The sequence below is a fragment of the Anopheles coluzzii genome, chromosome 2 (assembly GCF_943734685.1).
Source record: "Anopheles coluzzii chromosome 2, AcolN3, whole genome shotgun sequence".
In the NCBI taxonomy this organism is placed as follows: Eukaryota; Metazoa; Arthropoda; class Insecta; order Diptera; family Culicidae; genus Anopheles; species Anopheles coluzzii.
Genome location: NC_064670.1, coordinates 102,289,106 through 102,314,325, shown reverse-complemented (window position 1 = coordinate 102,314,325; position 25,220 = coordinate 102,289,106). Strand labels below are relative to the sequence as shown.

Sequence of the window (25,220 nt, the reverse complement as noted above, 5' to 3'; positions counted from 1 at the left end):
TTGTTGGTCGTCTCTAGACAGCAGAGTTGGTTGGATGTTGAACGAGTGGCCGTTGTGTTTGATGCTGTCTAGCAACAGGTGGATTCTGGTTGAAAGAAGACAATGAAGAGATGAAATAATCAAAAATGTGGTAAACATTATTCTCTTTTAAGGGAGAAAAGCTCATCTTTTTAAGATTTTAAAGCCTTAAAATAGAGTAAAAAATTTCCGTAAAAATAACGTAACGACCAACTACCAAACGTTGCCTCAAAGAGTGAATCCTTTTGCAGCGCTGTATGTGTGGCTGCTGGCCCGCCCGCTGCTTTGTTGACAGCAGCATAACGCGATGCTCTTCGAATCGTTTCGCTCTCTCAGTTCGTCACCTCATTCCCACTAAATCGGACGTTTCTTTCTGCGCTGTGACGGCACGGTACCACATTTATGTTGCTATGCTCTCGTCTCGCTACTAAGAGCACGAAGCGAAAGAGAGCAATGCTCTCCCGTGCGGCACGGAGAGCACAGCAGCATCCATTAGGATTCCGGGTCGGATGAAGCACGCGCGAGATAACACACGAAGCCGCGCGTGTTTTGGGATGAGAGTGCACAGCATGCCGGGAGAGATGAAATGGAACGAACGAACAAAACCTCAGGTGTAATCGGATACAGCCAACAGCGGACAGGGCCCCGGGAACGCGGGACGACGTCGTCGTCGTCGTCATCCTCGGCGACCGGTGCGACGGAGGCAGATCAGTGAAAAGCGAAGCCCAACCCGAAGTCAGTTTGTGGCAAAGCGCTGTAGCGGGTGGATTGCACTGTGTGACGGAGATCTCGGAGCAAAAACCCGTCCCGTCCGCCGGAGCTTACGCAAAAAGGTTGCGTCGCGAGTGTTTCAACCGCGAGTGTTGGTGTGAGGTTTTGTTTTTGGTGTGTGCTGGATGTTTAAGGATACACGATTGTGCCATTGCTCAAACAATGCTGTTGATGCTGTGTGATCGGTTAGTTTAAGCGAGGTTCGTTTCTTTACCCAGCGTTTAAGTCTTTTGATTAATTTGTTAGTTCCAAACAATTGACAAGTGTGACAAGAAATTAAACAAAAAAAAAAAAATGTAACTAAACAATCGAAAAAAAAGGGATCGAAAGTGAGTGGAAAGAGTAGAAAAAGAACACAAATTCCAATAATTTCCAACAAGATACAATTTCGTTCGCATCTTCCTTGAATTTTGTTGTGCCGTTTGGACAAAAAGGGATATCAAAATTCTTCTGCAATCGAACCTTGGTTTGTGTGTGTGTGTGCCAAACAAAACGCTCGGGCAAACCGCGTTCTTAGAAGACCTTGACGGCTCGAAAGGTGCTCGAGGCGATACAGTTGGAAGCCTTATAGCATAGGGCCTCGGAAAGGAATTTCGACGCGCGAGGAGTCGCGAGGATCGATCGCGCCGTCGCGCCCGTTGCCAATTGGTTCGGCTGATTTTTGGGGGGGGGGGGGGGGTGCCTCGACGCGTTCGACGGGTTAGGTTGAGCATACAAGAAAAAGAAGGAAAAAATGCCCACAACCACATTAGGAAGGGAATAGAACATAAAAAGGCAGCCGAAGGAATGGGTTTCGCTGTCGTTGGGCACCACAGCCTGACCGTGGCGCGGTTAGGCTAGACGGTACGAGCAAACATTCTTCATCACTAAACGAGCGAATCGTCCAGTTTCGTTGCGTAAAGTTTGGTCAAGCTTTTGAGAAGGGGGATGCGCTGTTGGACATGTGTGTGTCTGTGTGCGCGCACACAGACAGACAGACAGAAACAGAAAAATCCAATCAGATCCAGTCGGCTTGAGATTGGGAGCATAATGGAAGAGTGAAAATTAAAAGTTTCACCCCGGTGGGTTTGTAAGTGGATAGAAGCATAGAACCACAACACAGTGAAGGTAACAACAGTAGCAAAGTAGCAGCATAAAAAGCAGTATATGAAAAGAAACACAGCGATAAAATGCGTAAAATTGAAACTTAAACCAAACGCGATCTTTGTGTGATCGTTATCAGGGAAGCATCGCGATCGTCCACAACGAAATGAGTGTGCCAAAAGCACAGCAACACATAGCAGCGGAATGCGTTTGGTGTAAAAAATAACTCCAATTCACAGATAACAGAAGAAACAAGCGAGCGAGATAAAAATATGAAACCTTCCGAAAAATGACAAAGTGTCAGTGGAGTGTGCAAAAACCCCAACACGAGAAAAACGCCAACAAACTATGCGCTCGGAATGAATGAAATCGTAAAAAGGTGAATATCTCTCCCTTTTGGGCAGTTATGCACGCCCGTCCGCCGACGACATGATTGAAATTGTTCTGCCCGGTTCGGGGGTTGCGCTTTGACACTCGCTTCGCTGCACAGCGCGCCCGGAGGGGGCGCGTACCGCCGCATACTTTGTGGGGCTGCATGATTGCACCGTGGACAGGTGAAGAAGATATTACAGCAGCAAGCCGAGCCGAGGTGTGGTTCGGTCCCGACGTTCGTGCCTGACGTGCCTGACATGACGTTCGTCGTGTGTGATGTGTCTCGATCGATAATTGAAGTATGTCGTTAGCGTGTCAATTTTGATTGTGATTGTCCGTGTGTCTGCGGGGAAAGAAGGTCAGTTTTTGTGGGTCGGAAATTTTGTGTGTTTTTTTTGTTTGCGTGTGCCATCTTCAAGGACGACCAGTTTGGACCAGCCAAGCCAAAATAAAATAATACGGAAACAACCATTTCCCTGCCGGGTTTGGCTTTAAAGTGGTAAGCAAATGATCGGAGCATTTGTATCTGTGCGTGTGAAATTGTTGCAAAGACTTTGCTTGTAGGGCTGATTAGGAATCGATTCTGTGTCTTTGGTTTGTCATTAGTAAATCAAAGCGTGCCCATTGAATTGAGGACTAATGAGTTAATTCAAAACGTAAAACAAAACGGAAACTTGAGATGAGGTTCAATACATTATCTTGTCACATTAAATTCCAACCGTTTATCGCTGCACAATCGCTGTTACTCCCCGCTCCCTCGGGAAGCGCTGTTGGGGAAGAATAAATCAAACCCACGCTTCAGTTCGGAGCTGTCTTTGGTGCTGCCCTGCCAAAAAACTCCTAACGAGCTGCGATGCAAACAAATGTTAGAGTATGAATTTCAATTCCCAAAAGCACCCATTTAGTGTGTTCTTTTTGTTTGTACGAATGCTTAAAACAACGCACAAGCTATTATGCTTTCTGTTCTTAGGCTTGTCGTTTTAATATACGATGGGTTGTTTGTTTTGTGTCCATTTGTGCCATTTCTTGTTATGGATAGTAGCGGACGGGTAGATATCTGTAACGCAAAACAGTTAGAATTGTTTAGCAGACAATAAATGGCGACATAATGTTCGCTTTAATAAGGCTATCCGAACGATTGGTTGGCTCTCGTTTGGTACGAACCATTGTGAAACATGTTGATGGAAATATTAGCAGCTAAGAGTCGCTGGAAACAGAACGTTGAGCAAGCGTAGAGCGAAAGAGTTTCGTTTGGTGTCAAAATAAACCAACTATCTTTGAGCTCTGTTGCTAAACCCTCGAGTAAAGTTGCCCAATAGGTCGGTTGGTGAAATGAAGATTTACGGAAATTAAAGTGAATCGACTTAACCGCTTTTCCGCTATCGTTACGCCCCCCCAGAAGGTCTTACAGCAAGCGAGCAATGTTGCATTTTTCATGAGCAAACATGAGCACGGTGGTATTTCCTTGAGGCAGTGAACCGAAGCCAAGCCAACTGGCCGAATCTTTACAACGCGCACCGGGTCATTCCACCTTGGATGAGGCGTCAACGTGTGAACGTGCGTCTAAATCGGCCATCGAAGACGGAGGTTTGCGTGTACTCTCTAGCGATGAAGAAAGATTTTACTTTTCAATGCTTAGAGAAAGGGGAAGAAAAAAGTGGCAGATTGAGAGAGGGAAAGATTGAGGTGTGTTTTTGTGTGCTGATAGAACTTGGCGGAGAGCTAACAGGTGTAAAGAATGGGAGAAAATAGGGTTTGGTGCAGCCAGGTATTCATGTGGATCCCACCATGAGGAAGAGTTTGTGGAGATCGCTATCACGCTGGGTAGTTTGTCGGTAATTTATTAAGGTCCTAAGATGAGCAGGACTGGTCAACGATGAGTAGAAGCTCATAATTTGTGTGATAAAAATCTGTTATCCGATTCATTAGGAGCTAACAAGAACGCTATGAATGTCATTTGAAATGGAGAGTGACATCCGCCAGCAAGCAGCAGACCTGAGAAACTATTTTCCCCACACAAAAAAACAACCCCGGTGACAAATTTGATCAACACAATCATCCCCAAAACGGTGGCATTTAATGGTGGGAAGAGAAAACACTGCACACTTAAAAACTAATTCATTACGACGTGCCTAAGAGTAAGTTGCAACTACGCTGCGTGCTGCTGCTTATGGTACGGCGTCTTACCTCCCCAAAAATAAGCATCCAAACATTAAATCACAACCCCCTGTTTTTCGGTATGACAACAGCCCGCGTTCACAAATTAGCCGCGTGCGGTTTAATTAGCTCCGCAAGCGGTCCCACTGGAGCACAGAATTTACGACGAATTGTTGTCAACGAGCGAAAGGGAAACTTGTTTTGCAACCATGCGAGAGACTTGTGGCATGGCATGTTGGGGTCAATTTTCCCACCAGGCAGGGCAGAAGATGAGGATGCTGCGACCCGAGATGTGGTGGTTTGTTGCTTTCGCTTTTATTTACAAATCATTCACTCTGCCGCGCGTCTCGCCGGCGTTTGACCATTCGAAATGAATTCGCTCTGCGAATGAAAGGTGTAACGAGCGGAATGGAAATGTTGCGTTCCATTAGCATGGTCAGCAAAGGCGAGGACAGCGAGAAGAAGAAATTGTGTACAAGAAATGCCGGGACGAAAAAGCGCGCGATCATCGCTCGCGGACCGGCAGCATCCGCAAGAGTTGGCTTTGGAGTCAGAATTTATACACCGAGAAGGGAGAATGTCTAACAAAAAGGCACAAACTCGTAATCGAAAGACCGCGCGCGCGCTCGCGAGAATGGGAATGGGCGAAAAGATCGTTCCGGGCGATACGGGGCAAACACTGGTCGACGGGCGCGCGCGCTCGCACACAGTCTTTCCTGGCAAGGAAATGAAGCACACGTTCGTTCCGCCCTCCAAGTCGGAAAGCATCGAAAGAAATATTTAAAAGCGGCACGCGAATTTCACATATTTCTTGCGGAGCTGTGGTAAGGTTTGTGCGTGTAGGTTCCGTAACCGTCTGGGCGTAACCGAGCCCCGGGATGAAGATTCCGTCTCGGATTCCCCCGGAGCAGTGCGGGCGAATGACGCGACGGCTTTGCATCTTGGCGAGAGCAAAGGAAAGGATGTCCATGTGGCATGTGGGTTTGGTGGGTGCAAATATTTAGGTAGGTAGGTAGGTAGGAGGTAGTCCGTCTGATGTGGGTCCTGCACCGTAAGCGGGTGTCGCTAATCTGGGCATCTTCTCGCCCGAGGGCGAATCTGCGCGAGATATGGTTTTGTAAGCGGTGTGTATACCTTTTTTAAACAGACGTTTTTGTAGCCGTAGAGTGTGGTTTCCGTGGTGTCCTCGCGCTTGAGGATTATCTAATTCTTGGCACGGTTGTTTTATTTGGCGCGAAGAAGAGTCAGCGCGATATGGAACGTACGGAGATGCTAGGAGGCGGTGTATACATTTTTATGAGTTTGAACACCGCAGGCCAATTTTTGCGAAAGGTTTGACGATGCGGAACATCTCCGCCAGTTTGTCGGCTTCAGTTGTGATGTAATGTCTGTGTGTGTGTGTGTTGGATCAGCTTGGCAAGATATGTTTTCACCTGTGGATCACGTTGTTTGGTCGATGAAACAAGACATTTTCTTGTATTAATATTCACGTAACATTGTTAGTATTATTTGCGTAAGCGTCAGACGTCACCACAGATGTTCCAAGCATGTTATCAGTTTGTTATCAGTTTCAGTAGTTGCTTATACACCTCACAATATCTAGTATCTAGGTTGTTCAGAAATTAAAAGATCACTCTTTTCAGTCAATTGACTCAATGTAGATGACTCACCAGAAGTATTCAACTCTTGCATCTTGCATCTCACTCAGAGTTAGGTTTGATAAAATTGTTCTTTTTTAAATAATTTCAAACAACTCTCTGTTTCGTTATCTCGCACAGCCTTTGAATCGCTAAATTACGTTGATTTCCTCAAAGATTTCACGCTCTTGTTTATATGTCTACGGGTAGTTCTCATCCACTTCTAAGAACTGATAAAACTGACCAGTTCTTACTTCTTATCTTTACTCCAAGCAAATTGAGTGAACTGCACTGAGAATTAGATTGGGTTGAATCCCGAAATAGCAGTCTAATTCTTCGGACTTAGATGGCTTTTTACATACTGGCAAGATTCAACACATTACCTCAGACCACAGTGCTCTAATTCGAGTAGAACTAATATGGCAGTGTCCATAAATAAATCTCCGTAATTTTGTTTACCTTATAATGTTGAATTGCGAAATTGCAAAGCAAGAATTATAGTAAAGGAAAATGGTTTTTGGTATCTTCAACTTCATCTATCAACTTTGATGTGTTGGTTAGATGATCTTATATGTTATATCTCCATTTAGCACCATTTAGCTAATATCCGTGCCTTTTCCCTCCACCCAGTGGCTTAGCCATCGCACCTTTTTGTTTGATTAACTTCATACATACACAGATATAAGTGATGCGTAATACCTTTGCTAGGCTTACGACTAATCGTCCACAGTACAAACAAGGCAAGCTGAGCGGATGTTTGCAAATTTGCAGCGCAGAAAAGGGAATCTCCGACATTGTACAGTGCGCTTTGGCAGCAATGCCGACAATCCGCCATTCCAAAGCCAAATAGGACGGGCGATAAACATGGTCATGTCACCATTGCTCCAAAGCCGTTGCAACCGGGGTGTAATTGTGCGTGAAATCCACCCCCCTCCCCCCACCCCAAGGCTCGCATGCTCTCAACATCGGAAGCCATAGTTATACCGAATTCGAAAAGTAAAAAGCAAACAAAAAACACACAACCATCATTAGAACAAATGTACCAACAAATGCCACCTTCTAGCACGTCTTCTTCTCCGCTTCGGGCCATTAAGCATTAATTTCCTTTTGCGGTTTGATGATCACACCGTAGCCTCGTTGCCCCTTCTTCACCGATTGCGCGCAACATCATCTCCAGATCAAGAATGGAACCGGCCGGCATGCTCGCAAGGCACCACGATGCACTGTAAACAGTTCCCGGCCCAGACAGTACGGCAGCGGATGGACATATGCATGTGTACTTGTAGTGCGTGTGTGCATGTTTGTGCAGGACGGCAAAGGGCAAACTAACTACGGAGGGAAAAAAGAGTGATATTAAAACGTAAACCCCACAAACATCAAGAAACCGGTTGCCCGGATGCTGCTGCTGCTGCTGCTGATCGTCCACTACGATGTATTTGAGGCGGACATTTTCTTCCTGCGTATTTTGTTTTGCGACGATCATGCATAGCCCCAAAACTCCCGCAAGATAACACACACGAGGTTCCACCGTATACCCCGATTCGGACCAACCTCACGTGCCTGTACACTATCGGTGTGTGTTAATGGGGAGGAAGGAACCGCCCGAGAAGGGTTTAACTCGAGCACGGCGTGTCCACCGGGCGTGTTTTTTCCGTTCCGACGCAACGGGTGCAAAGCACAGGGGGCACACACACACACACACACACACACACACACACACACACACACACACACACATGTGTTTGCGATGAGCGATATATGTGTATTTTGTCTAGGCCGGTTTCCGTCCGTTCCCCGTGTGAGGAGTTGCTTCGCTTCACTCCTCCTGCCGAGAGCAGTGGCTCGGATTTCATAATGTCGATTTTCCATAAATTAACATGCACATTAGATACGGCATTTTATGATTGGTCGGTCTCGTTGTCGGTGCGATTTATTGGGCTGAAACCACGGGACGGCCCCGCGATCGAGCCGTTTGCCTGCGAACGTCTGCGAAGGAGGCTTTCTCACCTCGCGGTTTCCCGTGTCCTAACGCTCTGGAGGAAGCCGCCGTCTAAGTCGAGGATGAAAGTAGATGGTTCACGCTGCCGCGCTGCCCGGGAACGCTTTCGGCCGTACGGTTGCGCACCTCTGAACTTTACACAGACAATGTGCCGACACAACCTGTGCCCGATGGTGTACGATCGTACGTGTGTGCGGTTTGGAAAATGCAACTCAACCGCCTCTGTCTGCGCCACCATGCGCGTTTCCCCTATCGCAGCTGGAATGTAAGCAGGAACCTTCCTTCCTGTACCTTCGTTGGCTGCGGCACCGTTGCAGCATGGAAAAATGGAAGTTATGCTGTGGCAAAGCAGACATCGGCGCAATCGGCTACTTTGCGCGGACGTAGTGCGGCTTCCTATTGCATCCCTTTCACCCCCCTTGCTATGCTATTGTAGCAGAAGGGAAAGTGTGGAGGGAAAAGGCCGTGCAGCAGAATGTCGCGAGCGATACGATTAAAATATTTACAGCACTAAAACAAAAAAAAAGCGACAACAACATAAGTGGAAGCGAAGGGGAAAATTGTTCGCAGCTGGAACCGTTCCCTATCAACGACATTTGAGCATGTTTTATGTGTATGTGCTCGTGAGCTCGGGAAAATGCATTCGTGTCGGAGGAAGAACACGGTTACCTTTAAAAGCGTGGGTGTTAAAAAATGGGATGGATTTTCATGCACCTGAAAGCAGAACAACAGGCAGAGTCTTTAAGTACGTTTTTGCTTGTTGAAAAAGTGCAATTGGTTCCAGACATATCATATCATTTCTCGTCCAAATTATAACCATACTTTGCTTAACTTGTTCTGCTTGATTAGCTAAGGTTGAAAGAAGATAGTTTATTGCGGCTATAGATTAGATTTGAACCTACAACACACACGCTTTGAGATTGCAGGTCGGTGCGTTTCGATACGGCTCCACGGAGGCGCACCTAATGTAGCGACGCATTTGCCGTATATAACTGTTCGTGCTAGAAAATAGTTTTGTTGTGTAAATTGATTTAAAAAGAAAAAAGAAAAAAGGAGCTCAGATAATAGGTTGTTTTAAAGATTCATAGGTAAATTTGAACAACTTAATTTAGTATAAACCCTCAATCCAAAACCAAAAGAGTTCTGTAATACGTTTGGTCCTTCGTACCGGATTAATCACTAATCACAGCTTTGGATCGTTTAAGCTTGAACTAACACCTGCTTTAATTGCTTGAACTCGATTGAGCAGGTTTGCAAATGACATTGATTTGGGCATCGTTTCTTTACTGGGCAAAACACACCCAACACGAACAATGTACGTGAGAACCCGTGTATCGATGGTGTTCGGTACGTGTCTGCATCAAATTGAGCGATAATGAGACACGCTGCAAGACAATTAATCCTATCCCTCCCGTCTGTCTCGGTGCGATTGCGAAAGTTGTTCCACTTGTCCAAACACACACACAGCCGTTGCACTCTCCGGCGAATGTTAATCAAACATCGTTCTGGTTTCCACAACACAGAATAGGGCAGCAGAGAACGGGCTGCCCGTCACCCCCATGTGCCGTGTCTAGACCGAGGCAGGCCGAATGGAATGCAAGACAGTTTTGACGAGTGCAACCCTCCGCTCGGTGGTCGTCCTGGCCCGCTAGCAGAAGATGTTGCTCCTTGATGCACTGCCACCCGCCCTTTTGCATGTGATGGACACATTAATGAGCGTACGTTTGCAACCGCATTCGAGCTGCCAAGATTACCAAAGTGAAGATGTCTACGAACCGGGACACACGCCGGTACGGCACTGGCACAGGTGAATAGCACGTCCCACACGTCGCACACACTGCATCAATTTGCATCCATTGGCCTTAAGTGCAGCTGTGGGGATATGGGGAAAGCCTGGGATGTGCAAGATGAGCTGATACCGATACACCCCGATACCACAGGCCCGATACCCATAAGGCACTCACAGGGAACGGAGATGCAAAAACGTGATTGCACATACCACCCGACCGACCGACCGAACCGGAACCGGGGAGGGATGATATTAAATTCAAATTTACCGAGTTCATTGGATTGCAAGCAGGCCCAGGAACAGACAGCACAGGAGGGGATGTTTTTGGCATCGAGAAGAAAAAGGTGCCGTGAGGGAGAAAAGAGCGTCCACTTTGATTCCTCTCGCTTGGCTACCTGTGTCGGTGGCCAAAACCAAAAGACCCGTTAATGTCGGCCTCCTTCGCCTTGGCGACTGGTGCAGGACGGGATCATCGTTCAAAGGCACGATAATGGAATTCAATTAAACAACCATTGGGATAAATGCTGCAGCTAAAGATCTGTACGGATGAGAAGAACCTGCGATGACCAGCCCGGCCCGGCCACGGGCAAAAGGTACACGACCTTTGACACCGTTCGACGGTCCATCCCGTCCCGTCCCGAGATAGCCGAGACGAGCGAGAGATGTGAACCTGTGAACCGGCAGAGCTTAATCTAGCCGTAGCCGTCTATTGCACCTTTTTATTGCCAGATGGCATACATAGGGGGGCGGGGGAGGGGGGGGGAGAGAAGTCCAACAGACAGCCAGGGCAGACGGTCTAGGCTCGACAGGAGGCTCAGAGCTCAGATGGAATTATCGACCGCAAATGCTGAACGGAACTGTTTGGGTCGGGACACAAGCGCATACGCTAGAATGGATGTAGTTTTCAGGTTAATTAGTTATTGTGCGATTTATGCATAATTGAGCATCGACACGCACACCAGTGGTGAAGATAGTGGCGGACATGGTACGGGACAATTTGCCGCAAATTGAACCTCGTTTTGGGGAGGAAAATCGCAAACTTTTTGTGCAGCGTTTGTGCGAAATTCATCAAACCCCGTTCAGTATTGAACCACGGAGCAGTGATGTCTGGCACGTGCTTCCACCCCGTTTATGATGGCGCGATACGTCATTAAAACCACACCAACAACAACAACAACAAACGTCTTCCCTTCCCGGTGGGAAAGGTCAGCTTTTGTCTCGATCGGAACCTCGGATCGTCTTGTCGTCACCTCGTGCGCGTCTATTGTTGGCACCAAGACGTTCGTTGGGCCGCACTGGAAAGCGAAAGCTATGCGAACAATTGTTTACACTTGCAATTCCGCGTTTTTGCTTTGCTGCGGCAGGAACGTCAACGCTTTTCTTGCGCTCTATCATCCATCGACATCCAAGCCTCATATCGAAATGGGGCCATGGGAAGGGCGATGGGGAAGTGAGCGACATAATTGCAAAGTGTAAAAGTCGGCTGGAATTCCAATTAAGATAGCACCGACACAGACGTCGGAGGTGCATCACACTGGCAGCACACTTTGTATAATGAGATTAATTTGTGGCAGAGTTTGAAACGGGAAGAAGAGGTCTATGGCGCGCCAATTATTCCTTTGCTAGCTTTGAAGGTTGATACTACTAGCGAGAGTTTTGCCGGCATGATATGGCATTGGAGTTTTATCTTCGGTATCGGGCTGTGCGAAAGCATAAAATTGAAGTACACTTTGACACAGGAAAATAGGCGAAAGTGGTTTAGCTGCAATATTGAGAATTTCTATTGCTTATCACTTCAAAAATGTTGTCTTTGTGTTTTACTGTCCCTGTTGCCAGGTGCTTAATGCCCAAAACATGACAACTAATTAGCTATAGGTCGTAGTATTTGAAGTTTTCAAATCGGTAAGGCCCTAAGTGTGTATCATTCCAGTAATAAGATACATCGGAATCCGCAGTTCATCAGATTTAACGCATGATTGACGAGGACACGTGTTTACAGCTCGCTCTCTGCATCCAAATTACCCTCATACCCTATAGATAGATGTTACCCCTTATAGATGATGAGGTTATTAGCATGCGGACAAGAAAGCCAAACCAAACGATCGTGCTATCATGCGCGGTAATAACAAGTAATTGCGGTGCACTTGTTGAGCACCTCGGTTGAGTGATCATGTTCCAACACAGTCGGGTGGAATGAACACTGATTGGCTTGGAAAGAAGATCTACCCCCAACAGCCAAACCCTTTTCGCTCGTATGAGTGACAACTTTCTAAATAAAGTCGGAGGGGAGATATGAAACAGTTACTGAATGAAGGTTATTAAGGTGTATAATCGTGCGCATAATTACTGTCAGAGTAGGAGGGCATGGAGAGGGCACAGCACGTCGGCGGACTCGTTGGTGTCGTGTTTTCCATAGTGCCCCCGCGGGGGTTTCGAAGCCAATCTTTCGAAGCCAACCGACAATCGGGTGGCACGATCGGCGTGAATCATGCACTTTACTGTCACGGTTTTTCTTTTTTGCAATGTCACATGTTCGTATGCGGGTGATATTTGAGCAGGTTGTAGTAATCGAGTTTTCGGAATGCGTTGAAGGTGTTGCGAACGGTAAATAAAGTGGGCAATAATAAGACATCTTCTCCCGGGGACCACCAAGAATCACTTACCACCCCTTGGGTATCCTCGATTGGGTACGATCGATTGACATCTGTAATATCGAATGCTTCATCATTCGGTGTATGTGTGTGTGTATGTGAGATTGCGAATTACGGTAAGGCATGTGCAGCAGTGTGGTTGTGCACAAACGGCTGCAGTTATCGGAAGGAATGAGCTTTCGATCTGCCATTCCAAACGGATTCGCTCCTCTCACCGGTTGCCCGCAGCAATAACTTGCGACAAGTTATGGTCCATGCACGCGGGTACCGGTTGGGATGGCACCACCAGTTTGTGAAAAAAAAGCAAAACAAACCTTCGATTACTATCTTAAGCGAAAAGGGCAGCCTCAACCCTCCGGGGACGAAAGAGTGCGAAAGCATACTAACTGGGCGGTTTTGTGTCCCATTTCCTTTTCCGTTTTCCTTCCGCTTTCGTGCAGCAGCGACCGGTAGTAGCAGCGCGGCCCGAACGTCCCACCAACCGAGGGCTGGAACGAGCGAGACCACCGCACCGGGCGCATCAGTAGCGGGCGAGCAGCAGCAGCAGCAGCAGCCGCCGGCCGGCAGTTCTGTGGCCGTTGTTGCAGCGGCCATCGCAGCCGATCGACGTCGACGGCGACATCAGCAGCAACAGCATCAGCAACAGCAGCAGCAGCTGGGCGGACGTAATCTACCATCGCTGCCGGTTCTGCCGCCGAGATCTCGCGGACCGATAAGGGCCCCGGAACCACCGCCACCGTACTGGGCGCACTACGCACACCGACCGGTTCCAGCTGGCGAGAGGATTGGTGGTGCCGCATCCTCCTCCTCACCGTCCACTGCTGCCCACGGTCGTGGTAGTGGTGGGGGTGGTGCACCGGCTGCTGCTGCTGCTACTTCCAGCAGGCACCAGGCAGCCACGACCACCGACGACAGTGACACCAGCAATGACAGGCCCCGCGCTCATCGTGGCAGATCAACGTCCGGTGATAGCTCGTCGATTGGTGCGACCGTACGCAGAGAGAACGGAAGGGGAGGCCCGAGAGGAGGGGGGCCCGAGCGAGCGGAATCCGCTGCCGTACTGCGGCATCGCTACCACGTACCGAACCAGCAGCGGCAGCGCATCAAGGAGCATTTGCTAAGTAAGTACGGCGAAGCACCCACTTGGGAGACCATCCTCTATTTTCCCAAGAGGTTATTTTCCCGCTACAACCATACATCCGGATCGTTGGCGATGTTGTCTTATTTGCTCTTTTTCTTCTCCCCCCCCCCGTTTTGCTTCATCACCTGTTTCCTATGGCATGGCGCGCGGCAGGTCAGGATGCATTTTGTCCCGATTTGGTGCGAAACTGTAAGAATATTGCGACCGAATCGCCGGAACGTCAACCATCGCCCGCGCCGGTAGAGTACGCCGAGATTGGTGAAGTAGGCCGCGCTCTTGCAGCGGTTGCCATCAACGACGGTGCGTCAACGTCGGCTGGGGGTCGCAGGAAGCAGCAGGAAGACGTCACTGCAGCGTCCAGCACCAACGACGCGCTGCCGTCATCTTCCGCTTCTGGCACGGGTATCGGTGGTGCTGCACCATCGGCAGCTACTATGGGTCAAAACTTGAGTATTCGTAGACCAAAGATTTCACTAACATGGGTGCTGCGGGAACAGTCGCGCGAAGGAACTGGAACGGCCGGGAGTGGCCCGACCAATCAGGCTCATCCACAGCAACCGCCAGTGTTACAGAGCATCCCCGGGAAGTGCTCTCCAGCAGGGTCATCGCCGGTAGATAAGACGAGTCAGTGCATATTGGCTGGAAGTGGACATGGAATGGCTGCAGGTGTGCAAAGCACTGCAGGGCAAATCACAACTTCAGGTACAGGTATAGGTGCCGCTCCTCTAGGTCAAACCAATGGACCCACCTCCAATGGAAGTACACTAAATGGGCATACACATCACCATCATCACGTGATCGTGAGGAAAAAGTCTAGAACGCGCAGCAAGGAGCGTCTGTTTAGCGAGAAGTACGTCAGTGATAACAATCTCTCGGAGTACCACAGTGAGAAGTTGCGCTCCGTGGTGCATGCGAACGAGTACACTGCCGCACCGACTGCCACTCCCACAGGTGCTAGCTCCAACCTGTACCGAAAGAGCAACCGCAAGAACAGTGAGCGTTTGAAGAAGAAGGATCGGCTGCTGCTCTACCCGAATGGGACCACCGTGGTGGACGGACCGGTGCATCACAACAACAACAATCAGCACGCGATCAATCTCAACAAGGAGCCGGCAGCGTACGGTGAAGGACTGAAGGAGAAGCTGGCAGTTGCGCTGAAGAATACCTACTCCGAGCCGTCCCTGTACACGACGGTGTCGGAACCGTCGGCCTCTACCAAGCACCGGCATCACAGCAGGCATCATCACAGGCGACGGCGGGAGCGCTACCGTTCGCAGCGGTTCGGGTACGAGATCCAGAACGTGGACGAGTTCCTGTCCAAGTGTTCGCTGTCCTCGCCCGGTAACATACCCGTGGTGCTGTCGTCCGCCGCGACGCTGTATCAGACGCGGCCCGGCAGCTACCAGATCGAGATACCGCTACCACTCGGGATGGTGGTGAACGCGGTGTTCAAGAACCAGAACTGGCTGTACGTGCAGACGCCCCACGCGGAGGAGGGCTATGTGGCGTACGATACCTGTCTACCGCTCGGTATACTGCCATCAAACCAAAGGTAAGTTGTTTGTGTGCTCTCCTCTGTTTTGGATCTCTGCAATGTCTGAATTGTCTATGTGTGTGTGATATTCTTTACAAAACAGATCTTCATCCAGTTCGAAGCCTACCCCTTGCTGGGAGTCGAACAAGGACGTCTTCCCGAAGCCGTGTGGCAATCTGACGGACAGCGAGAAGGAAATACAGCAGCTACGGGGTGGCACGCGCTCTGAGGGTCGCCGAACGCCCCGGCTGAAGCGAAGCAGTGCCAACAGTCGCAGTGCCGTGTCGATCACCGCCTGCAACAGTGAGCGGGATCTCGACTCGCTGTATTTGCGCACGGTAGCGTCCAACCAACCGAAGACGGCCGATGGGCAGGCACAGTACGCGCAGCTGAAGCTTACCACCAAGGTGCTGAACACGGTCGTTCCTTCGGTCAGGTCGGAGAAGTCTTTGGCAATCGAGCAACTGGAGAAGCTGATCTGCTCCGGTAGTGGCGATTACGTGCATCTGCTGAAGCAGCAGCAGCAACAGTTGCTCTTGAAGCAGCAGCAGTACATCACGCAGCTGCGCCAGCAGCAGCAGCAGCAGCAGCTCTGTAAAGCCGATTCTCCACCATCGATTGGGAAGCCTACCAAAGTTATCAATGGAAGCAATCACTTGCGCATCTCACTTACCGGTACGACCAACGGAAATGGGACGTTATCAGTGCCTGGGAGTGGAGTTTGCACAGCGGGAGCCGCCGCTGCGGCCGCCGTTCGGCAGACACTGCTTGCCATCACGGAGAACTACTGCTCGGATGCGGTTTCGGTGCACAAGGGCGATGTGGTAACGCTGCTCGCCTGCAAGGAGTACCAGGAGAAGGGTTTGAAGAACTACAAGCAGTGGTTTTTCGTGCGGACGCGCGACGGCCACGAGGGATACATACCGGCGGAAGCGGCCGGACATGGGTTTCTGTAATGTCTCTCTGAAGCCGGCAGAAGTTTTTGCAGCGGGAGAGGAGTTTGCCGACTGGTGCGTCTTGGATGCATCTTCAATGTAGACCTGCTTCTGTGCGGGTTAGTCGACTTTAGATAGCGTAAGCGTTACTGTTTAACCAAATGATATTTAAAAGCAGCGTAAAACTTCCATGAAATAAGTGCATGAACGATAATAAATAGTTATCACTCGCCGTGATAAACCATTTCAATTTGAAAGTATCTTGAAGGTTGTTGCCTTATTTTTATGATATCACGATGCCGTCCTCGTTGCTGAATGCGTTCCTTTTGCGCTTATACCAAGCTTCTTACTCTATTCTTTCTTCCTATTGTATTTTTATTCATTTGATCCCGCTATAACTATACTATACTATATATTCTTTGGTTCTTGTTCTTGAATAGGTGAAAGAATTAAAGAAGTTCCACTTCAGATCCTGTCTACGAGATCTGCTTTGGACTTTTTATCAGATAAAGATGTCTAGTTTCAGAATCCTGTTATGGAATCAATCTCTGTCCAATAATTCTTCAATTTCTGGAATGCTATGGCAGTATTTCAAGTACTTTGATATTCAATTTCAATCACAAGTCCAGCATCTGTAGCAGATCTGGTTGCAATTCATGAAAGTTTAATGCACATTACAGGAAATACTGATATGATACAGATGCTCTTGGCCAAACCACGGTTGTTACTCAAAATATGAAAGAAACCTCTGAGGAAAAATAAATCCTTCATTACAAATTCTAGAGTAAGTTATTTGAAAAAAAAAAATTCAAATTTCCTATAACTTCATCGCATTTTCTAGAATGTTTGAGAAGACGGCATTTGACAGTTTGATGGCAATGATCCTTTCAAACAATTGCCCCATGTGCTCCATGGTAACCACGTCGCAGAGCTCCTGCAGAAAACACGTTGCCATGGGTATGTGCTTGGTGTACTCAGTTATAAATAAGCTGCAGGTGTGCAAACAACTCCTAGCATTTTGTCGTTGCTTTCTTCCTGTGCAGATTATGTTTGTAGAAGCTACCGATGGCCGAACCAGTGCGTAGAGAATTAAGGATTTCTCATCCTCCGCTGGAGCCCATCGTTCGTGATGGCAAAATGTAAGTGATTTTCCCTGTGTTCTCTTTTGAAAGCAAGCGTTTAATGTCCAACTTTCCTCACCCATCCTCTCAAGCCGTGAGCAAATCGAGCTGGAAAGCAAGGGCCGCCGAGAGTATCGGAAAAAGTGGGGCTACATCACGCAACCGGCCACGACCGAGTTCTACGACCTGAAGCGCAACAATCAGAAGCTGCGCGAGATACAGCAGGCCCGCAACCAGAACGTTAGCCTGCGCGAATACGATGGCCACGGGGAGTCGTTTTTCGTCTCGAAGCAGATGTTCAAAACGCTGCTCGATACGTGCCGGTGTGGCCGGAAGCGTACCAACACCCACGCGCTCAAGTGTTTGCAAAAGCCGAAAAACACGTACGAAAAGACGGACGACGAGGAGGAGGACGAGGAGCTGGAGAAGCAGCGCAAGCAGCAGCAGCAGCAGCGTGAAGGGCGCAGAGCGAAGAACGGTTCCGGTGGAAGTGGCCGCGAGGGAGAGGAGGATGTGGAAACCGTCAGCAGCTACATACCGAAGGTGCCAACGTTGAGCTCAGGTATTTTGTGCGATAACGGGGAACTTCTACAACGGGATGTGGGATAGAAAGTGGAAAAAGGGTCGCACGGATGGGTTGGAATTCTTGGGACAGGATGACGTATGGAGGATACATTCTGGAGCGCCTGCTCTGCTTGTTATTCTCTGGCACAATCAACCCTTTGTATTTGGAGTAGACACGGATTCTCTGTGCGATTATGTTTTACTGAATTCAAGAAAATCAATCCAAGAATGTAGGACTTTAAACTTAACTCAATATGTGGAAGATTCTAGTGCAGATGCAGAAAATTAGGGGTTTAAAATGGTCCAGAATACTTTAGTACATTCAACTTACCTTAATTTTATTCGTGAGGAACTATTTTTCGGCCAAACTGTTTCTCCAAGTCCTCTAGGTTTCACTTCCATACGTTCCTTTCAACACGACCTCACCGACTGAGGAATTAAGTTTGAGCTGAAATGAAACGAAGGCATCAATGGTTACTTCGATTAGTTTGCCTATACGAATTTCTGGATGAAGTACAACCTGTCAAACGAGAAAATTTAAATTGATGTAATAACTATCACAACTGTTGCTCCTCTCTCTCTCTCTCTCTCTCTCTCTCTCTCTCTTTCTCTCTTTCTCTCTCTCTCTCTCTTTCTCTCTTCTATCTTCAGGTATGTACGGTTGGCCCCAAAACCGTTTTGTAGCGATGGAAAAAACGACTTACTATGTATCACCACGCTACACCATGCCCGGACACCCGATCGTCGACAGCCATCCGTACAATAACATCATTCTTGGGTAGATTACTCTTAACCATCCTAGCCACCGCGCACACACACAAGCACATAATAAAATCGTTCAACACACACGCATGGAGCAATTACGATTTAACATTAATTTTATTCCGCAATAAACGTACATCGAACCAATAAGGAGTTTTGTTTGTCTGTTCTGTTCCAATCTACCTCCACCACCTTCATTCAACCTAGCTCTGCACCAGCTGCGTCATGCCCTCGCTAATGATCTTGAGCGTTTTCATGTCCTTGTGTATCGTGTCGATCAGGAACGAGACCGCCTTCTGCTGCATCGTCAGGAACGATTGCATCTCCTGCGTGGCGTCCTTGTCCAGCGTGTACTCGTTCAGGAAGTTGCCGTGTGCCCACTGGTTCCGCTGCATGCGCATCTGCGACAGCAGCTCGCTCAGCCGGCCCCGGAACTGGGTCGGGGTGGACACGAGCGCGTGCATGTTTTCCAGCTTCGTCCGTATCGCTTCCTCCTCCGGGGACAGCGCCAGCCCAAGCTTGCGCGTACTTTCCTGCTTCACAATGACGCGCAGTATGCGGTGGCTCAGCTCGGCAAAGTTGCGCCGATGCTCCGCTATCTTGGCGGTCGTGTTCATGTGCCGCTGCTTCAGCTCGGCGATCTCTTTCTCCACCTTCGCGAGGTACGAGGCATGGATTTCGGTTTCGTTCTCCTGACACTTGATGCGCCATTTGAGCTGGGAGAGAGAGAGAGAGAAAACATTTTCATTATTAATTAGCTTAGCACCATGATAAACAAAACAGCCCTTACATCCTGAAAACCAATCATCGGCACCGGTATGAATCGCTTCGGGTCGGGATTATCCATCTTGGCCTGTTCCCACATGCGCGGATCGATTCCCTTGGGCGGATTGTCCAGATACTCCTTCAGCTGGTCCTCCTCCGGCAGCACCAACGCAACGACCGACTCAATGCCGAGCTGGGTAAGCTGCTGCTTTGGCATCGGTTGATTGAGGTAGCTGGCCACTTCGGTGGCCAGCACGCGCTTCACCTCGTTCGAGATGGTTGACTTTTCCTCGATGTAGATAATGACCTGCACCTTCGTGTCGTTGATCGACTTGACGTTCTCCACCACGATCGTAATGTTCGGTTTGTTGCCAAAGATTTGGTTCATGCTGGCAATGAACTGTTGCTGCTGCTCTCTGCAGAAAATGGAAAGAAAAATTAAGCAAAAGCGCAATTGTTAATTCGCTTTCGGGATGGAATGTACCGGACACTTACTTAATCTGTGCCACCGTTTTGTTGATGGTCAAACCCACCAGGCCGGTTTTGTTGTCCCGGCCGGGCAGCTTGCTGTAGCCCATCGTCTTGAACCGGCACAGAAAGTTGGACGGCGTAATCTCGACCGGCGGTGCATTGTGCGAGTAGAACGATTTGCCCGTCCCGAGCATCGCCTGCAGGTAGTTCCATTTCGAAATGACCGTGTCCCGCTCGTCGCCAAAGATGGACACATTGAACACGGACTGGACGAACGCTTCCTCGGGCGAGAGGGCTTGAGCGAGCTGCTGTTGTTGTTGCAGCTGCTGCTGTTGCTGCTGCTGCCCGAACGCTGACTGTCCAAAGTTTAATCCGCCGGCGGCCGGCTGGCCAAAAGTCGACGCACCAAACGTGTTGCCAGTGCCGAAGCCACCGAACCCGGTGGCCGTGCTTGCTTGTGGCTGGCTCGCTCCAAGCCCACCGAAGAACGATGGGGCGGAGGTGGTCGCTATCGAACTGCCGAACGGTTGTGCGGTCGCGCCGAACCCACCGAACGCTGGAGCACTCGTGCTGGTGGCAGTGGTGGCTCCAAATCCTCCGAATCCGGTACCAGCGGTCGATGTGGCCGTACCGAATCCACCGAACGCGGGTGTTGCAGCCGTAGCAGTGTTTGTGCCGAACCCGAACGTCGGTGCCGAACTGGCGGGGGTCGCTCCGAATGCCGTCGTCGTTCCACCGGTGGCCCCGCCGAATCCTAGCGTTCCGAAGGCGCCGGTGCCGGTGGTTGCCGTTCCGGGCGCGGCACCGAATGCGGTAGCAGCGGCCGCCGTTGCACCGAACGCGGACGTGGCTGCCGGCTGACCGAAGGCGGACGTTGCACCGGTGGCGGCGGGTGCACCGAAAGCCGGAGTCGACGTTTGTCCACCGAATGAGAAATTGCCAAAAGCCGCTAGCGAAAGAAAACAAAGAAATGGAAAGAAAGACCAAAAACCGATAAAGTTAATAGGATTAGCTGGGTTTGTACTTTGGTACGCTCGTGTTGGACAGCGAGCACAAGCGTATCACGCCGGACACGTGCAGTACCCGTGGACGTGATGGAACAACTCGACCACAAGACGAGCCGCCAGTTCGTATGGCCACGCGATGGTAGGCATGTGCTTCCGGCATGTGCAACTCCTTCGTCGGAAGGCAGAGCTTTGTTTTGAGTGAGGTTTGATTGCCAATTGCAAACAAAAAGTGGAATATTATAGAATAAATCAAGCAAAACATTACAAATAACAGTGCGTCGTCGTCTTCAAGTAAAAATGTGTCCCGTTCTAAGAATTTCCAATATAAATCACAAGCACCGGATGGTATTATGCTAAAGGACCGTATCGTACCCGTCCTTGGCTTAAAAATGTCTTCCTTCAGCGTGGAAAGAACGAACATTCTCGCTTGTAGCCCTAGCCAGATTGTTGCCGACCTGAATACTTTGACTACATATTGAACAGTAAATCGGTCAACCATCAGACGGTGCGCTGCAAAACGGGGAGCGCACTAATTGGATTGCGCGTTTCGTTGTTTATCGAGCAGGACATAAGCATCCCTGGTCAGGTGGCGGCCCCCACCCTCAGGATGTCAAGGGGGCTTTTCAACACAGTGGCGCAATAGTGGTGCTCCCCTCCCAGGTTGCTCCCTTGGATGGAATGACCACGCTTGGCCAAACAATCGGCAATCAGTGGCTTCAGTTAGTGATAGTGTTCGGAAGCGGAAACACTGCGGGTTTCGTTTTAGTGCTTTCCAATAAGTGTCACTGGCTCCCGACAGGGCTCAGGCGTTTTCGGTAGAGAATGTTTGCTTTCTCTTCTACGAAGAGGGTAGCACTGGTTTTGTGCCGTAGTTTGTGCTTCTTTTGTTTTCATCTCTTGCGTGTTGCTTTTTAACTAGTAAAGCAACGTTTTAACGACCTCTTCAAGTGCCCGATACACACACACATACACACACACACCAGCGTATAGTGGAATGTGCTTTTATGCTGTGTTTTAACCAAAAGCCAACAGAACAAGTGGAAAGGGGAAAAGATCGCGATCGTTCCTGCCTGTTGACCATGTACATTAAATCTGGCCACCGTTTTCTCAGCGATAAAGGTCAAATAATTTTCCCCGGACCACCGACCCGTTCGCCTGCGCTGTACTATCAGACGAGCACCGTGCCCGCGACCACAACCAGCACGACGACCACGATGGCTACCCCGCCCGGAGGTGTTAGTGATGAGAATGGAAACTACATAGGTAGCTTTCGCACGAGAATGGAGCATTTTCGAGAGAGTTTAAGTGTTTTCCTTTGTTTTGCTTCGCTTGCAGTACCCGACATGTGGCAGAGCAAATCGACTACCGGATCGGACATGCTGTCGGATAAGATACAGATGTTCTACATCTACATCACCGTCACGATTACGTCCGTCTTCATTATAGTTGTGCTCGGGATTTTCGGCTACATGTGCTACAAAAGGTAAGAACAGTTGCGTTTGTTGTTAAGGTGATAAAAAAGCCCTAATTGCGGGAATGTTCTTTTTTTCCTGATACTACCACAGGAAAGGATTCCAAAACATCGATGGCCCACAGTCGCCCATCGAAACTACGCGGCGAAGAAGCAGCACCCACCGATCCACTCGAAGGTACTCACGTAACATGTCCAAGGAGAGGGAAGCCGCCGCTTCCGCTACCACCACCGAAGACAACCCGGGACAAACGTTGCTTCGGTAAACCAGGCGATAAGCATGGGAAGCGATTTTTCTATTTGATCATATTTTTACAACAGGACGGTCGCCTTTTTCGCACAGCAGTTTCGTGCGATGTAAATTATCTAGTTGAGGGACAAATTATACTACTCTAGACGATGCAATAAATTAGTGATATTTTACGCCAAGGAGGACGGTTTTTGTTGATCAAAGCGAAAGAAGCACTCGCCCCCGTTTCCCTGTTCCTGCTGCTGCCCATCAACACTTACGCTTGGCCGGCGTGCTCGTTGAGCCGAGCGCCGATGTGTTTCCAAAGTTGAACGACATGGTACCACAAGCACGGGCGGAGGCAAAGAACACACTTATTGATTTAGCACAACTGGCACAACCGGCACCGTGCAATGCGGTTCTTTTCTAATTTAATTAAAAACAGCACAGCGAGGGAGAATTTCCGCGCCGCGTTTCGTTTGGTTGTGTTTACAGTTTTGACAGGGCGCCGTTACCGTGCGGCCAGACAGGGTGAAATATCAAGGTGGATAAAAAAGATCAGGTGGTGGAATCTAGACCATTTTGACAGTTGGTCACTTAACGTAAGGTCCCCAGGATTCAAACTTTGTTTACATTTATTTAATTTGTTCATTAAATTTATCTACCACATTTTTTTCGATTAAATATAAATTACAAATATATGTTGAGCTTTAGGAGTTCTTATTAACAATTAACACAGAGTTTGTAGTGTGTTATTTCGTGAAATAATAACATAATTCATTGTGTTTTAGACACGTTTGATGATAAAACTAAGAAATCATTTATTTTTCCTATTTTCACATTTATTCCTCATTGTCAGCGAGTCCAAGGACTGTGTAGGAACGAGGTCAAATAATATAGAACGATTTGAGAAGTAGTCAAAAGTTCGTTATAGGCAGTTTGACATCTAAGGCTGGAAATAGACGAACCGAAATCGTCGCGATACTGCGAAATTCGCGCCTTGTTTATAACAGTTGTAGAACAGTAGAGCTGTCAAATCTTCCGCGCCTCCAATCGCGCCTGCTGTTTCGCAGAGATACCCAACTTCGGTATTGCTGAGATTTTCGCGGTAGCTCGAACCGATTATTTTTACTTTTTCTGGCGGATTTGTGAGAAAACTCGTGTCGAGAAATGAGTTTTGTATTTTATTTTGCATAAACTATGTGAAATAAATAATTTGATTCGCAAATTGATAGAAACATATTTCTTCTTGGCACATTCAATCGTCACCAGACCTCGGATGGTTCCATACACGAACCGCGATTATCTTGCCTATCTGTCAGATTTTATAACATAATTGACAGCTCAAGTCATACGCGATTATCGCGGTACCACGATGATTTCGGTTCGTCTATTTCCAGCCTAAGAGCCCTTTTCGATTCAAATTTTAAAAGTGATAAAAATGAAAAAACGGTGAACAGGAAAATTCTAAATTGGTTTTTGAATGTTTCAAATGTATTGATGGCTCTTTTAATAATAATGGTTTAAGGGTTTGACCGCAAGGCTACATGAGGTGAAATATACAGCGAAATGAACTATTTGACAGGCGAAATATCTGACAGATTAAGCATCACAGCAACCAGCTGATGTACAATGTAAACAAATAACGTGCACAAAATCGTAACTAAATCCATTGAATAACTTCAATAACCAGTACTTCCCCAAGTGCCACAAATCCACTAAACGACCACTAAACGGCTTCTAAACGACTCAAGTTCTCTACCTAAACGGAATATAGAAAGACTTCGTTTAGCAGACGGCAAACGACTCATGCATTCTAAAAATAACGAAAAAGCTGGTGGCGCTCTCTGTTGGTGGGATACTCCAACCAGTTGAGCTTCATCGCTTGGAGGAGAGCTTTCTCATTTCCTCTGTACTGTTGTATGGTTTCGCATTGAAGTTATGCATCACTAGAACTAGAACGGCGATATGATTGTTTAAATACTAAACCCCAACCGAAACCACCAGTACTGAAGCAAGTGAGATTTGAGTAATGGTCGTTGGTGTTGATACCCACGTATCTGACCACACGACCATTGATATAGATTTTTGCTCAGAAAGTTAGAAGGCTATATAGGTCATGATAAGATGAAACTTGTCGAAACATATTGCAAGAAAAAGATAGCAATATAATGATGAGTTGTAATACGCCATCTATTGATCAAACCAATGAAGCTGTGGAGCTTTCATTTTTTTCTATGGATATTCAATTTTCCAGTCGTTTAAGTTTAATCTGTGGCGCTTGGGATTTCACCTGTCAAGTAGTTCATTTCGCTGTATATTTCACCTCATGTAGCCGCGCGGTGATGAGTTTTCCAGGGCTTTCTGCTGTCAAATGGCATCATAGATGGCCAAACCGATTTTGGATAACCTCGTACATCGTCCTTGAGCGAGACACATGGCAATTTAAGTGAGATTAGAACTCTTACTCACATGAGTTTAAATTTCGTTACCAAACAAATCTTCAAATAATTTGTTAATATGTCTAATTTTTTCGATAAAACCAATAGCCATACAAAATTGCACGTAGTAACAAAGAATTCTGTTCTATTTACTATGATTTGTGAGCGGTAGCCATTGGTTTCAACAGTTTTAAAATAACGTAAAGTCCCTCAACTATGGCAACCCCCCAAAGGCCCTTTCCCACCACCTGATCTTATTTATCCACCTTGGTTTGAACGTCAAAAACCCTCGCCTTGCCCAA

The 25,220-nt window shown here is 48.2% G+C and overlaps 4 protein-coding genes across 8 annotated transcripts in view; 3 read left to right on the top strand and 1 right to left on the bottom strand.

Moving 5' to 3' along the window:
* Nucleotides 1-16,344, top strand: part of LOC120948689 (uncharacterized) — a 41,333-nt gene extending 24,989 nt beyond the window's left edge. For 4 of the 5 annotated variants that reach the window (XM_040365305.2, XM_040365304.2, XM_040365303.2 and 1 more), the window contains 3 exons: nt 12,918-13,598; nt 13,772-15,170; nt 15,256-16,344. In XM_040365305.2, the coding sequence (XP_040221239.1) occupies nt 12,918-13,598; nt 13,772-15,170; nt 15,256-16,108 (2,933 nt within the window). In that variant the 3' untranslated portion in view covers nt 16,109-16,344. The remainder of the gene's footprint in view (nt 1-12,917; nt 13,599-13,771; nt 15,171-15,255) is intronic. The other variant, XM_040365307.2, reaches the window with a different exon arrangement.
* Nucleotides 16,345-16,660: 316 nt separating this feature from the next.
* On the top strand, nt 16,661-18,620 carry LOC120948691 (uncharacterized). The gene is made up of 3 exons (XM_040365309.2): nt 16,661-17,226; nt 17,301-17,770; nt 18,424-18,620. The coding sequence occupies exons 1-3, from the start codon at nt 17,153-17,155 to the stop codon at nt 18,552-18,554; spliced, it is 675 nt and encodes a 224-aa protein (XP_040221243.1). The 5' UTR covers nt 16,661-17,152; the 3' UTR covers nt 18,555-18,620.
* Nucleotides 18,621-18,632: 12 nt separating this feature from the next.
* Nucleotides 18,633-22,989, bottom strand: LOC120948690 (probable nucleoporin Nup54). The gene is made up of 4 exons (XM_040365308.2): nt 22,759-22,989; nt 19,795-20,719; nt 19,325-19,715; nt 18,633-19,250 (listed from the first exon to the last, which is right to left on the bottom strand). Exons 1-4 carry the CDS (start codon nt 22,814-22,816, stop codon nt 18,738-18,740), a joined length of 1,887 nt encoding a protein of 628 aa, XP_040221242.1. The 5' UTR covers nt 22,817-22,989; the 3' UTR covers nt 18,633-18,737.
* On the top strand, nt 20,757-22,680 carry LOC120948692 (uncharacterized). The gene is made up of 3 exons (XM_040365310.2): nt 20,757-22,040; nt 22,113-22,260; nt 22,343-22,680. The coding sequence occupies exons 1-3, from the start codon at nt 21,782-21,784 to the stop codon at nt 22,512-22,514; spliced, it is 579 nt and encodes a 192-aa protein (XP_040221244.1). The 5' UTR covers nt 20,757-21,781; the 3' UTR covers nt 22,515-22,680.
* Nucleotides 22,990-25,220: the final 2,231 nt, after the last annotated feature.